The 15,816-nt window shown below is 43.2% G+C and overlaps 1 protein-coding gene across 1 annotated transcript in view; it reads left to right on the top strand.

The window, feature by feature from the left end:
- The first annotated feature begins 662 nt into the window (after positions 1 to 662).
- The window catches only part of kcnh5b (potassium voltage-gated channel, subfamily H (eag-related), member 5b), a 128,614-nt gene continuing 113,460 nt past the window's right edge, over positions 663 to 15,816 (top strand). Inside the window, exon 1 of the mRNA XM_073483629.1 lies at positions 663 to 750. Within this exon, the coding sequence (XP_073339730.1) occupies positions 735 to 750 (16 nt within the window). The 5' untranslated portion in view covers positions 663 to 734. The remainder of the gene's footprint in view (positions 751 to 15,816) is intronic.

Below are 15,816 nucleotides of genomic sequence, written 5' to 3'. Positions count from 1 at the left end.
GGATTTGAGGTCAAAAAAAGATTAAAGGACGATTAAGACGAAATAGTTTTTATTATTTTCCTCGCTTTTCTCAAAATGTTGTTAGTGTTTCTCAGGTAAAGCTGGATACTTTTACTTCTTCAGGCCTAAAAAATACTTTAAATTCTCAAAACAAAAACCAACGATTGCTTTAGTTTAAAGTTCACATCATGAACATGTAGGACAGGAAAAGACAATGATGCGTTCAGACGCCAGAGGTCGACTGATGGGGCTTTTTCAGGGCTGCGTCAGGGTTAGCTTCTTGTTAGATGCAAACAAAAACACAACAAAAGGTGGAAAATTTAACTTAAGGTACCTTTAATTTGTCAGCGGCGACTGTTGAGCATCAAGGTTCGGTTTAATGTTGTTGAAAATACTTGTTATGGTCTTTAAAGTGTTGGCATTAACTATCAATGTGCACACAAGGGTAAACTGTTTATGAAATAATGTGGGGAGCTCCTAAGAGCTGCGATCAATTTAATTTCTCCTGACCAATAGGAGAGCAGGGGGAAGTGTGGAGGCGAAACAGCAGACAGGTGCACTGATGAGCTCTGCAGGACCTGTTGAGGAAGTGTGTCAGTGTGTGTGAGAGTGTTTCGAACGCGATGATCGCACAGAAGAGAAGTGGATTATCCTGCAGGAGGGTTTTGAGAAGTTTCTTTTTTCCTGCTGTGAAAATGTATCAAAAACTGACCTCAGCTGCAGGATGAAACGACATGAAGTCTGCAGGAGGTGAGTGTTTCATCCTGCAAACATCAGTGGTGGAAGATGTTCTCCGATCAAGTCCTGCAGTCTAAAAAATCTAAGTCTTACTAAAATAAAACACTGGTGCGACGATAAACGTACCAAAAGTAGAAGACACACAAAAAGTACCTGCTCACAAAGAAAAGATCCACGTGAACGCCACCAGAGGTCAGTAAAGACCTGCAGTGTGTAAATGAATTAATGAGCTCATTATGTGTAAAACTTGTAAATAATATTGTCTTAATAATGATCCTAAACTTTGATTTATGAGTCAAATATTCTCCTTCTAAGACATTAAATGAATTGAATTGGAATAAATGAACCTTTTTTTAAAGTAATAACCCATAAAAATGTTTGTATGTGAATCGAATACATGCTCGTTTCTAGTATCTCCAACAGAAACCACAAAATGAAACAATTTCTTAAAGATTTTATTTCATATTTAGTTCAGTTATTCACCAACATATTAAACTAAAGGTGATTTTAAAGGGACATTTCAAGAAAATAAACATCAGGACACTTTTGGTTTGTGTATGTGAACACCTGCATTTTAAATCTAACAGCACACAGACAAAAATATGAGCGTACGCAGATCTTTGTCATGATGTATCACTGAAGTGGAGTGTTGTTGTAACACACAGGAGGCGGTGGGGACTATAATTAGCGGTGTGGGAGGAGGTGTGCCCGTGGAGCTGCTTACCATTTATCTAATTAGGCTCACCTGTGGAGCAGAAAACTCTGACAGCTCGCGCTGAAGAGAAGTTCCTTCAAAGACTCGTCCACCTTTTTATCTCTTGTGTTTTGGGCTCGGTCTAATTACCGGAAAGTTCCCAACGCCTCGCTGCACATTTTAGCTTCTTTATAAAAGAGGCCATGACACCCTGTGAGCACTCTGTCATCATTAATTAGCCCGGAGTGCTGATAATCCAGCTGATTACACCCCTGCACCACCCACTGCGCCGTAGCTGTTTTAACGTATATACGTTACATTTGCTGTGCACTGTCATCAGATTAACTTCATGTACGTCACTTATCACTTACAGCTCAACACTGTGACCCAGTTCAGCTGATCTGATGCATCTTAAAGGAATAGTTCAACATTTTGGAGGAGGTGAGATGAGGTGTGATTAGCCTAGCTTAGCGTAAAGACTGGAAGCAGGGGGGTCAGTTAGCCTGGAAGTTCAGAAGCTAGCAAGGCGACTTCCTGGACATTCTCTCAAAGTTTTCTTTTGGGTGTGTAGTAGTAAATAAATTCCTCTTTAAAGAACTTTAATATCGATGTCCATCACTGTCGCGTCACTTCCTGTTGGTAAATCCCAAATCTTTCCTGTGAGTGTCATGGATGCCGCGGTTTGTTTACAGTCGCATCAAGCTGAAATTGACTTCTATGTTTACCAGCCGCGACAGTGTCAGGTGGTAATATTTTCAGTTTGTGAGTCTGTGTGTGTGTCACCTGTTGTAGCAGGAGCTAATACACAAGCGACCAGGTGTTAATATGCCTTGTACATCTGTCTGTGGACAGTTTTGTTACTGCAATAGCGTCACATCTGTACACATCACCGTACAGGTGTGTAGTTGAGATCAACATGGAGGTCGGTGTGGTCCCACCCACGAGCGCTGAGTACTCATGTGATAATGTGACGGTCACCATGATGGTGTTTAGTTTGGTTCAGATTGAACAGGTGGTTTCTGTGTCAGCACTGAGCTGTAGTAGCAGATGTCATCCTGTAGGGGGAGTCACACTCTCACTCACCAGCACCAAAGACTGATCCTCTCAACATGCATCATTTAATTCAAGGGTGTAAATGATTAATTCTGAGGAACGATTAGGCGCTCTGAGGGTACTAATCAGAGACTGGGTTAATTAAATAAGCAGAGAACGAAAATGTGTAATTTTTAGACGGTTTCTGTGAGTTGATGTTGTGATTCAGCAAAGATTTTTCTCCCCAGACACCAAACAAGCTGCGTGTCGCAGCTCCTAATATCTTTGTTTTCTAGTCTGTAACATTTCTGTCCTTTTTAAAGAATACTCTGTGTTTTTATTCTGGTTTCATCTCTTATAAAACACTGCCTGTAATTAATGATCTCCTCGTCCTCCTCTTCCTCCTCCTCCTCTGGGTCTGATCATCTCGATCAGACTCGTCACACTGATGGGGAACCCTCTCTGACTCTGTTCTTTTATTCTGATGGAGGCTTCCTGTCAGGCTGAGTCATGTCCCCTCTGTCGCTCTCTGCACGCTTTTATTTTGGAGTTCACAAAGTTCCTTCCTCCTCCTGCTCCTGAGGCTTCTCCACTAAAACAAGGAGAAGGAAATCATCCGTCTCCCTGCGGTGTCTTTCTGCTTCTCCTCTCCTCTTTCTCTCTTTCTGCCAAATCACTGCAGAGACGGAAACCTCCTCCTCCTCCTCCTCCTCCTCCTCTCTGATTTCCTGATTCCTCTCTGCATCTCTTATCTCATCTCTTTCTCTTCATGTAACAGTATTTATTTCTCCATCCCTCCATCATTTATCTCACATTCCTCCACCTCTTCTCTTTCCGTTCTCTCCTTTCACTTCCTTTCCTTGCCTCCTCTCCTTTTGTTTTCTTTTCATCTCCTCTTCACCTTCTCTGGTTTCTTTTATCTTCTATTCCTACTTTCTTTATCCTCTCCTCTTGTCTCTCTCTCTTTCCCTTTCTTCTCTTTTCTCCTTCTTCTTCCTGCCCTCTTTCCACTCCCATCCTTCTTTCCTAGCTTGTTTTCTCTCTGTTCTTCTCTATGTATCCCTCCTCTCCTCTCTTGTTTTTCCTTCTTTCCTTTCTTCCTTTCCTCCTCGGCTTCCCTCCTCTCCTTGTTCCTCCTTTCTTTGTTCTACTCTCTTTTTTTTCTCATTGTGTTTCTCTCCTCAACTTGTTTCCTTCTCTCCATATTTTCCTTTCTTCATCTTCCTCATCTCCTCTGAGCTTCCTTTCCTTTCCTCTCCTCCTTGACCTTTCTCCCCTTTTCCTTCCTCCTCTCCTTTACACCCCTTTCCTTTTTTCCTCTCCTCTTATTTCCAGGAAACTTTCATTTCCTTTGACATTTGTTTCCTCCTTTTCTTTTTCTTCTCTCCTCTTTTCTCCTTGTGTCCTCCTCTCCTTTTGTTTACTTAACTCCTTTCAGCTTTCCTTTCTTTTCCTTGTTTCCTCCCTCCATTTTCTAACTTCTCCCTTTGTTTCCTTCTCTCCTTGTTCATTCTGATGATTGTTTTGATATCTCCTTTTCTTTTTTCTCCTTATCTACTTGTTTTCTCTTATCATCCTTTTTATTTCCTCTTCTTCTCTCCTCCTCATCTCCTCTCTTTGTTTCCTTTCATGTCATCTCTTGTTCCCTCATCAAAGCTTTCCTTTTCCTTTCCTTGTTTTCTGCCTTTCGTCTTGTCTTCTCCTGTTTCTTCTCAAAGTCATTTCCTCGTCTCCTCTCTCTCCTTGATTCCTCGCATCCTCCTTTGTCTCCTCTCCTTTTATTCTTCCCCTGGTGTCTCGTCTCTGTCTGAATATCTCCTCTGTCCTCCTTCACTTTAATCTCTGTGCAGTAATGAATGAATGTATATCGATATAAGCTTCTTAATCCCAGATTGCTTCGGGCTAATCTTCAACATTTTTGTGATTGTCGATATAAAAACAAGCTCTCTGTGATGTGGAAATGCGGCGCCTATAGGGATTTACACATGCATATAGCTATTATAAGGAACATTTTTGTAATGTTAATGAGACGAGTCGTTGTTTTAATGAATGAGATAAAAGCTTTTAACCGTTTTTTTTTCTTCAATGAAGACAGAAACAATAATTGAACTCATGAAGCCTCCCACTCCCCTGCCAGAAATAATGCTGCTGGAGGAGCGACGAGCCCACACACATGCCGAGCTGTCTGTGATATACAAATGTGTGTGTGTTTGTGCGTCGACACACGCATTAAACACGTCAACCTGCAGACTGACACAGCAGCAGCACGTGTAGATTTGTAAAACCTCTCCTGTTGAGCTACTTTATTTGTTTCAGTTGGAAGATTTGAGCTCCAACATGAAGAAAAACAGCTCAAAAACTTTGTTCAGACGTTGTTTTTTGGGCGTTTTTTTGTAAAAATCACTTTAATAAAAATGTTCCCGACAAATTTGTGTGACTTTGACTGGAGGGAGAAACGAGGAGAAAGTCCACAAACGACTGATTTAGCAGCAGCTCACACCAAAACCCTGTTTTTAATAAATATGCATCAGCTGCCTCTGTGGGAGGCTGCTATTTAAAGGTGCCAGTGAGATCATGAAATATGACTCAGAAAGGTCAGTTTAAGTAACGTATCCGCTAGTTGGAAGCTTATCAGATGCTAAAACACCGTGCAGAGCTTTGTATTACTATGAAACAGGATTTTATGCAGTGGCAGATATTAAAGACATGGGTTCAGCTTTCACTTTCAATCAGATGAATGTTTGCAGCGTGGCCGTTGGGCCCTGACACGCCAGGCTGGAAAAGATATTAGTTTTTCTCCGGATCATCCGTCCCAACTTTACTGGCTGATGAGAACAGCTTCGGTGCATCATCTCGTCCCTTTGAGGCTCGACGAGCAGGTTCGTCCTGGACTCTGGGTCCACTAAAGACCACACAAGCCATGAACTTCAAAGGAAGCGGTCCCTTAATTAGGACGAGGCTCTTTAATGTTTCTCCTCAGCTGACTTCCTCACGGTGACGTCAGCGGGACTCAGTGACTCTTAATGAGGCGTCTTCAGGAACACTGTGGATCAGGAGTCACGGCTGGAGCAAAACAAATCTGATCTGTTTTATTTGAAGGATTTAAGGATTTAAGGACGGTGGACTGTTTGATTTGACATGTAAATATTGTTCCCACGACACAGTGAGGGTCCATCTTGAAAATGACATTAGTAGACAGAGCCTCTTCTTCTCTTGCTTCTTAGTTTTTGCTTCTTCTTCTTTTTCTTCTTCTTCCTTTGCTGCCGCTTCACTTTCTTCTTGTTCTTCTTCTGCTGCTGCAGCAAAATGAAGAGCATGCTTCTTCTTCTTCTGCTTCTTCTTCTGCTGCTGCTTCTTCTTCTGCTGCAGCAAAATGAAGAGCATGCTTCTTCTTCTTCTGCTTCTTCTTCTGCTGCCGCTTCACTTTCTTCTTGTTCTTCATGTTCTGCTGCAGCAAAATGAGAAGGGGCATGCTTCTTTTTTTGCGTCTTCTTCTGCTTCTTTCTGCTACTTCTTCTGCTTCTTCTATTTCTTCTGCTTCTTCTTCTTCTGCTTCTTTCTGCTACTTTCTGCTACTTGTTTTGCTTCTTCTTCTTTCTGCTACTTCTTCTGCTTCTTCTTCTTCTTTCTGCTACTTTCTGCTATTTCTTCTGCTTCTTTCTGCTACTTTCTGCTACTTGTTTTGCTTCTGCTTCTTTCTGCTACTTCTTCTGCTTCTTCTGCTTCTTCTATTTCTTCCGTCCGTAATCTCTTCAAAAATATTAGTCGTAGATAAAATTTAAATCCGTCCTAACAAAGAAGACATTCCTCCCAGCTGGCTCCTCTTAAACATCTCATCAGTAAATTAAAAGTCAAACTGTTGCCAAATAAGTTTAGTGAAAGATCATTTATTGTTTTTGTGTGACTTCAGCGCGCCTCATGTTTATCTCCGCCTCGATGAGAGGATGATTTAGATTTCCCTCCTACATATTTTATGAGTGTGAAATCAGATCTGAGCGTGTGAGGAGAGCACAGATGTTAGGAGACAGAACGAGTCATAACACTCCCACACATCTACAAACGGCACGCTGGAGTTGATTTTTACACCAAAAATATTAACATCTAAAATGTAACCTTCTTGTTGGCTCGTAGTGTTTTTCAGACGGCGAGGATTCATATTGATTTAAGTTTTATTATATTATATTCTGTAGCAAAGTGTCAAGATGCGTGGAAACTAAAACCTCACAACACTTTTTTGTAAACTGGAGTCGAGATTTTGTTCATTTCCTGCTCCTCAGTCTTTATTTCAGTTTGTTTGCAGAAAAAATGAAAAATCACATCTTCCTCGTAACTCCACCAGCTTGTGATTATGCCGATAAAGCAGGAGTATTTTTAGATTGGACATTAAGAAACTGGACCAGACTCCTGGCTCAGTTAATTTAATTTAACGGTGACAATCTGGTTTTGAATCTGTTCTGCGATGATTATTAGCCTGCATATTCTCATTCTCTTCATCATTTTTTGCCATTTTCCTTGTGCGCTTTGAGCCTGTTGTGCATTTTACATGTTTAATCTGTTTAATTGGAAACCATTTATCCATCACTTCTCCACCACCCCTCTTGCTGTATGTTTGTGTGGAGTTAATTAATCCCAGTGTACGCAGCAGACGGTCTGACAGAGCTCGGCTTGTTTATTAGGAGGAAATGCTGAGAAACCAGGAGGCAGGCCAAAAGAGGTCGGAAATCCACCGTGGACTCTTAACATCCATTTTTGCTGTTTCAAGCCGGAACGGCTAAATATTTAACACGACTTAATGCACCATGCTGAGAAACAGACTGTCAGCTCGTGTAAAAACCATCCTCGCCCTCACACAGCCGCTCCAGCTCCAGCTCCCTGACCAAGGTGGCGGCACGGAGCGTTTCAAAAGCTGATTTCAGCCTCCCTGAAACAGTCAGGTTTCTCTCCTCGCTGCCACCACTTGTAGTTGGAGGAACACAAAAACCTCCTGACCCATAAATCCAGAGGCCTGTTCACGCATAGATGCACGCACATGGGCAGGTGCACTCGTGTGGACACGGCAGGCGAGTTTTTCGTGATGTTTTTGTGTTTTAATTGTTGCTGTTGTCTGGACTTTTCTGACTCCGTCTGCTCGTCATGAATAATAAGTTTGACTTCCGTGCTGTGATGAATGTTTGTCGCTGCAGTAAAAAGGTGCTTTTATATCTGATGTCTTGTTTTCTGATCTCATTTTCTGTAATTTAATGCTCTCGTGTCATTTCCTCATCGGTCTGTTGCCGTATGAGATCACTTATCTCATCAAAAATCCAGGTGTTTCCTAAAAAATGACAGCCTGCAGCCAAATGTTTTGTTATTATGCAATAATAGTGATTATCAGCCTCATCAGGGCATCGTCATCATGTCTTACAGTATGTGTGTGTGTGTGTGTGTGTGTGGGGGGGGAGTAGGCTACAGGCTAACTTTGAAGCTAAAGGGACTTGTTCTTGTTGTTCTTGTTGTTCTCTTGTTTCTACAAGCTAACTTTGAAGCTAATGGGGGGCATTCAAAGGGACTTGTGGCTGCAATTAATTGTTTTATTACGTAACTAGCAGTAATTTCTTAGTTTACCAACATGCAATGACAAACATTCACGTGAAACATGCTAATCCACAAAAAGTCAGTAAAGCATTCACAATATCGAGCTAGCAAGTGCAACACTTGCGTCACATCACCTTAAAACGATTGATCTGTATTGTTTTGGCCAGAGATGAACCAATTAGATCGCCTGATCTGAGCTGTACCTGTTTTAAAACTCATTTTATACCATATGATCTTGCAGAAACTCTTTTAAACCCACAGACTGAAGGTACTTTACCTTATCTTACACCTTGTCTAGGCAACTAGTGTTTTCTCATTTCAGGTGATCTCATTTAATACACAGAAGAAATATTCCCTCGTTATCGAATCATTAACTCTTCACTCCATTTTCATCGTCACCTTCCCGTCGTGCACCTTTCCTACTGTCCATTTAAACAACATAATCCACCATGTTGACATGGAAACCGAAGCCGATAATAGCCGCTGTGGGCGATCAAAGGTGACTCACGGTGCATTTTCCTGAAAAACTTCAACAGCACAGATTTGTTTCTTTTTTTGCAGTTCTTCCTTTGCTGATGTAAATACTCATGACTTCATCAAGCGACTTATTTCACTGCTGGATTTTATTTTTCTCAAGTGAAATAAAAAAGCATCACCAGATCGTTCTGCTTGTCTCAAAGCTATAGTAGTTCATCTGCGAGAAAAATGTCTGTATCTTGAAGTTAGAAAGCTTTCGCCTTAAGTATCATGAGTTTGCAAGGCAGGATGGTGACTCATCCAAAGGTCTGCATATGAAGCACTACTTGCCAATATATATTACAAAAATCTAGGAATAAATAAAGTGAAGTGTTTTTATCTTGTGGCAGTAAAGTTTAATGCAATGTGCGAGCTATCTTGTTATAAGAGTCTGTGAGGTCTCCACGGGAGGACGGATGGAGCAGATGATCTGCAGCGAAACTAAAAGTGTTAAAAAATTCAAATCAGTCGAGTTTATCGAGCGCGGATGTGATCAGTACATATCACAGCACTCTGCTCATAATATGTTGGTATTTCTTGTGTACAGGTGGAGAGTTTGGGCCTGTTTATGGATCAGATAATGGTACTATAGGAAGTTCAAGGGGTCAAAAGTCTGGAGGGTTCATCCTCTGGGGACCATACATATTAATACAAGTTCTGGAAAACTGGGCTTTGGTTTATTTTGCATGCCGTGATTCATATGTGAAATGGTTTTGGTTTTTGGTTTTCACAAATGTGTTGTGTTTCATCCTCTGGGGAGCATGAATATGTAGCAAATGTCATGGCAAGTAGGGCAACCAGTCAGGATACAATGGCATGGATCAGTTTGTCTCAGATGCGTGTTTGCCTGAGGGTAATAAAGTCATGAAAATCCTTACTATCCTGCCTCTGGGGAGCACGAATACAATTATATGGAAAAAAACAGGCTTTACTTTTCAAGGGTAACAAAACTGTAGGGATTCATTCTCTGAGGACCATGACTATATAGCAAATTTCTGGAAATCTGAGCTTTAGTTTTACATGTTACGGATGATGTGGTCGGGACGACATTAATGAAGGAGTTTGGGGTTCAAGAAAAGTATTGATTTATACTCTGGGGACCATGAATATACAGCACATTTAATGGAAATCAGGGAATTGGTTTTAAAGATGTCAGGGATCAGTTTTATCTTTTCTATTCTTTCTAGATTCAGCTAATTAAATGCAAAACTCACCAATGAGGTCACCAAAGACTTGATTCTTCCTCCAGTGATCAGAGTAAATCTCTGGATAGTCTTCCAAGATACCATGTTTTGGATGAGTTGGCATAGAAAACAGCTAAAAAACATCATTGGTAACCATTTTTTTAAAGAAAATCTGGTCTTTAGTTGTTAAGAAATCTTCCTTTGGACCAACATTGCCAAGTTTAAGGGACAAACAATTAATAATGTGACTTTTCTCTGTTTTCTCAGCATAATGCCACCCCTGCCTCTTGCTGGCAGTTCTTGAATATGGCTGTGTTTTATATGTCTGGCTTGTGTTTCCTCCTCCTGAGGCCTTTTATTTAACTGTATCCGGTGCGTGTGTGTGTGTGTCTTTATGCCACTGCAACTCCTACTGTGTATCCCAGATTAGGAAAAGGGAGTGATTCACTAAAAGCTACAAAATTAATGCTCCAAAATAAGCCTATTCAAGCTGTAACATTCAGACGGAGGAAAAGGGGATTCAGAGAGACACAAACTGCAGCAGGAGCATCACGGTTGTAATTAGCAATAACAGCGAAACAAAGTGATCACAGGCAGGTTACCTCAGGCGCCTCCTCCAGGAGCTTCCACCCCGTCCTCCTGGAGCATTAAAACAACATTTACATTTGTGGTTTTAAAAAGTAGGCTGCAATTAAACCGCAGCGGAAGAGGCTTTGCCCAAATGTCATGGCAAGCTGTTCAGGCGCCCACCAGGTGACACCGCAGGCAGCCGAGGGTCCCTCGGGAGCCAAACGGAGAAAACAGGAAGTCCCACTACTTGATTACTAAACAGAAAGGAGACAGTGCTGAGGCCCCAATAACTCCAGTTTCACTGCATGCAGATTCATTTATGTTGTAACCCTGTCTTCTATAAGTCACGTTTCTGTACTGTACGACTCGCAGGCAGACGGGTTCAGCTAAAAGTTCACGTTTTACTTGGATCCAATAGCAGACGAGGGTTAAAACCAAAGCAAGCAGTCAGAGCAGGTGGATTTATCCAGTGAGGGGTTAAACTGAGAACCATCAATCCAGGGATCAGGCGGTGGGTCAGGCAGGAAAGCTGACGTGGATGCAAACTAGACAATCTGGAGAAGAGAAGAAAAACTGAACAGGTGCATGGATGGGCGGGGAAGGTTGGGTGAAGCTAAGTGAAGGAAACCGGGAGAGAAAACACAGACAACAGGAAGAATACTTGGAGCTGGCTGAAGTCCTGACAGTTTGCATGATTATGGCACCTGTGTTTGTTTACCTCCCCGACCTCCCCCCTAAGCGGACTTTGTCGCTCTTTACCACGCCTGACTACCTCCTTTGCTGCTGTAATAATTACTCCAACCACTAGAGGTCACCGCCTAACAACAAACCTCAATATGGTTCATAAAAATCTGCGTTTAAAGTCAACACGTGGCCGTTTTACCGATGAGGACGGGCTGGTTACTTCACCAGAGGAGAGCTCGTTTTCTGGATGTTTCATGACTCTGCTGAGTGTACTCAGCTGTTTAGTCTGTACTTATTAGGACTTGAAGACACTCAGACTGGTCGTTGAGGTCAGTCAACAGTAAATTTTGGCCCTGAAGCCTCCTAACAGGTTAATCCAGCTCTGAAGGAATTTATTGATGCTTCTTCTTATTGATCAACGCAGCAATTAGGACCTCATGCCGGTCCCCTGACGCAGCTGATCGGCGCTACAACTGAGGTTATAGGGGACAAAACCCATTTAGTCCCTCAGCTCTGCCTTTCTCAGCCTCACCTCAACTCCTGCCTGCTTAACCATCAGACACCAACTTCCTCCACCAACTGTCTTTTTTGTTGTCGGTTCAACCTTTGATGGAGCTCCTGGCGTGTTGGCAGGATGACCACAGTCTGCTCTGGTGTTGGAAATTCGGCGGAGGCAGTGATATCGGTGCTTTGATATTCGATCCTTTTCCTTTTTTAGGACCAGTGGGAGACAGGCAGCCCTGGTGGAAGCTGGACTAATTAATTCTGAGATCAATAAGCAGGGATGCAGCTACGTCTCCCTCCAGATGTGGAGGCGGTGCATTGATCGTTGCTGGGGGGGGTTCGATACCTCCATCCACTCTTCCCCTCCCCAAATGAGGCGTCAGAGTCGTCCCACTGCTGCCTTTGATCTCCACCGTGTGACATTTACCCGTTTCTACTCGATGAGCTGCAGTGCTGGAAATAACTAAAGCTCAGGTTTAGAGCCGCACTAACACAAACTCTCTCTCTCCTCTTCAGACTGCCGCAGTTGTTCTGTTGCTCGTTAGCGCTTCGTCCTGTCAATGAGGTGATTTGCAGGCGTCTCTTCGGAGCCTTTTTGCATCTTGAAATACATTATCAGCTGGCGTGCGGCTCGCTGCGAGACCGGTGGCCGCGAGCGCCGGTTCTACTTGAGCAGTACCGGCCCGCCTGCTGAATGCTGATTGGGCATAATTGGGGGTTAGTGATGCGGTGTAATTAGAGTAATTACAACTCATCAAATCCCCGTGGAGACTCCCCTCGCTGTCCGGTCTGAAGCACGTGCAGCAAAAACTCCGAAGTTAAGCCAGCTCGAGTGTACTTTGTTCAGATGCACATGGGATCATAAACAAAACAAAGTTTGTTTTTATTATATTTTGTCCAGTTGGACTTCCAAAGAGTGAGATTAAATTCCTAAATCTCCAAAATTAAAAGTGCCAGGTAACTTACGCTCTTGTTGGTCCTGTGGTGTTTCTTTACCTGCTTTAAAAAGTGTGTATCGGACCTGAACACGAGATATTTTACCCGAGCGGTGAAGCTCATTCTCTGTTTGTGTTGGGAGGAAAACAAACACAAAGTTTCTGCTCATCTGGGGAAATGCTCGCCAGGATTTTATCATCAACACACAAGTGGAAACTTTCAAGTAATGCACCTTTTGTTTGTGTCTTTTGGGTCTTCTGTCTGCACACAAACACTCCTGACTGAGACGTTGTTTTCATGCAGCTGTTGCTCTGCTGCTGTCTGAGTCTGAAGAGAAAACCACCAGGACAGCTTCCTGCCTCCAGTGTTTGGTTAGAGCCAGGCAACAAAAACACTTTGATTAAGGGAAGATGTGTTTTTTATGAATAAAATAAACATTTTGTCTCTTGTGAAACATCACTACCAACTTTTTTCCAACACAGCAGCCTGGTCAGTGGCCTTAAGCTCCACAACTATGCCCCTCAACTCTCTACTGTCAGTTTTGCATGTGAAAGGCTCCACAGTCAAGTTAGCAATAATATTGCATATGCAAAACTTTGCTGACAAACTTCAGATATTATACTAGGATTGTTTTTAACTTTGTTTGGTTTAGGTAGGTTTAGGAAAAGCTCATGCTTTGGGTTAAAATAATAAGGTTTACTTACGTGAGTTCAGTCGCTCCACTTACGGAGCTTAAAGCAACATTATGGAGTAAGCGCCAACTGTTTCTGGAGTGCAACCCAGCTGCTGTAAATACAGTTTGTCAGATGTAATGTTATGTGCTAACTACAAGCAAAACTCGGCACATTGTGACAAAGTTCTGTCTTGAAACCTGCATCTAGAATTAAACATGTATTTTTGTCAAGTTGCACAGTAACACCAAGCTAACGTAACCTGAACCAGAGACACTAACACCTGGCTGTAACATGCTACCAGCTAAACCTCTGTTGAAATGGGCTGACTTGGCTGACAGCTTTGCTAACACAGATAAACATCAAGCAAGTGCATCAACACAAGATATATAACTTAGCAAGCTGGCTAATATTACTTACTATTCAACAGCAACAAGTCCAGCTCTGCAGCCTTTCATTTAAAGCTGTCGCCAACGACAAAAAAGCCAGTCTGAGATTTACTCTTGACTCTTGCTCACTCCAAGCCCTTTTCACACAGAGACTCTGCAATATCGCTGCAACAAAGGCTCGCCTCTACACCGAAAGACCAAAGATAGGATTTTTCTGCTCTACATTACATCACTTAATCCCTGTCCGTAAATAGTGGACCCTTAAGGGGGGGAAGTTCACTGAAGGCTCGGTCGGGAGGTCTGTCCATCGAGGCCGGATCCATTGTCAGCTCGAACGGCTCTGGTAGCAGTGTTTACTAACTTTGGAGCTAACAGAGCTAACTTTCAGGAATCTGAGCGACAACCAGAAAACACTTTCTCCATAAAATAAGATCCAGTGTCAGCAAAAACCACTGATGGTTGGTGCTGTGCGCTGGAACTGACGGCCAGTCAAATCCAGCTCCAGCAGATTATTGAGTTTTCTCCAGCAGCAGTTTTGGCTTCGGCGAACCTCCGTACAGTTGTGCGTGCAGCAGAGAGCGAGCGAGCGAGAGACATTCACTAAATGTTTCAGAGAGAGAGGCTGTTGGAGCAGACGGCAGCTGTCCGACCTGCGCTGTCACATATGTTTGATACCCCATGATGCAAGTGGGCCAATTAAGGGCGTCCCACAGGAGCGTTTGGAGCCGTGCACGCTTACTGACGACACACAAACACACACACACACACACACAGACAGACACACACAATGCTGTCACATCCTCTGTGACGGCGTCGGATGAGAATCAGTGGGTGTTAACAGGTGCAGAAATGAGATGAGAGATTCACAAAATAAGACTTTGACATCCGGTCCAGCATCAGAGCGACTGTGTCAACTGAAACAACATGTTTTTAGACATTTCTCTCTAATCTTTACCTTTTTTTTCTCTCCATTGATGATTCATCATTTTAGAGGATAAGTTCACGTTTGTAGTATGTTGGATTTATCTGCATCTAGCGTTGAGGTTGTCCCGAAAAGTAAACTAAACCAGAGTTTTGATCAGTTACAGCCTAATAACAGTAAATACTGATCCTGTTTTGGTGTCAGCCTGCAGCTGGCTCTGCATCAGCTACAGCACTTCGTATGAGTCATGGCTGTATGTGTTTCAGCTGTGTACAGAAGTGCAGCGAATTAATAAACGGATACTGCGAGGGCGACGTTATTGAATTAAAAAGAAAAGAAGATGAAGATGGAATGAAAAGCCAAAAATGTTGGGAACTATTGCTTTAAGTTACAGTAACACTGTTATTTCTGCCTGCTTATGTAACAGTTATTATGAAACCTCTCAGTCAATCAATGTGCGTTAATGTGCTGCAGCTATTACAGCCCGTAATAAAAACTTCAACTCATATGAGACTATTTAAAGTTATAAATAACTCCTGTGCCTCCTTTTATTGTTTTCCAGTCAATAAGTGAGGAGCTCAGAGCAGCTTTAGGCCCTGATATGTTTTGAGTCCTGGTATGAACAGTAGAGTGATTCAGTGAGTAAAATGTGGTGGCGTCAGGTCGAGCAGACAGACGGACGGAGCACCGGCCACAGTTCCAGTTGGGGCCTTTGGCTCCCAGGGGCCCCGTCAACCCTCCATACAAGCTAATGAGCATTCCTGAGGGACTCCTGCAGAGAGAGACTCTGTTTTCACCGCTTCATGGTCAGACACCACACTGTTGTTGTTGTTCTCCACTTTATCGAAGTTGAATTGAACCCATCCTCATCCTCCATCATCATCATCCTCCATCATCATCATCCTCCCTCAGCATCATCCTCCAACCTCCCTCATCCTCCATCCTCCCTCATCCTCATCCTCCATCATCATCATCCTCCCTCAGCATCATCCTCCATCCACCCTCATCATCATCCCCCATCCTCCTTCATCCTCAACCTCCATCCTCTCTCAGCATCATCATCACCCTCCATCCATCCTCCCTCATCCTCATCCTCCATCCTCCATCATCATCATCCTCCATCCTCCCTCATCCTCCATCCTCCCTCGTCCTCATCCTCCATCCTCCCTCATCCTCATCCTCCATCCTCCCCCATCCCCATCCTCCCTCGTCCTCATCCTCCATCCTCCCTCATCCTCATCCTCCATCCTCCCCCATCCCCATCCTCCATCCTCCCTCATCCTCCCTCATCCCCATCCTCCATCCTCCCCCATCCCCATCCTCATCATCCTCCATCCTCCCTCATCCTCCCTCATCATCATCCCCCATCCTCCCTCGTCCTCATCCTCCATCCTCCATCATC

The sequence above is a fragment of the Pagrus major genome, chromosome 16 (assembly GCF_040436345.1).
Source record: "Pagrus major chromosome 16, Pma_NU_1.0".
Lineage (NCBI taxonomy): Eukaryota > Metazoa > Chordata > Actinopteri > Spariformes > Sparidae > Pagrus > Pagrus major.
This window is presented reverse-complemented; position numbering and strand designations above follow the sequence as displayed.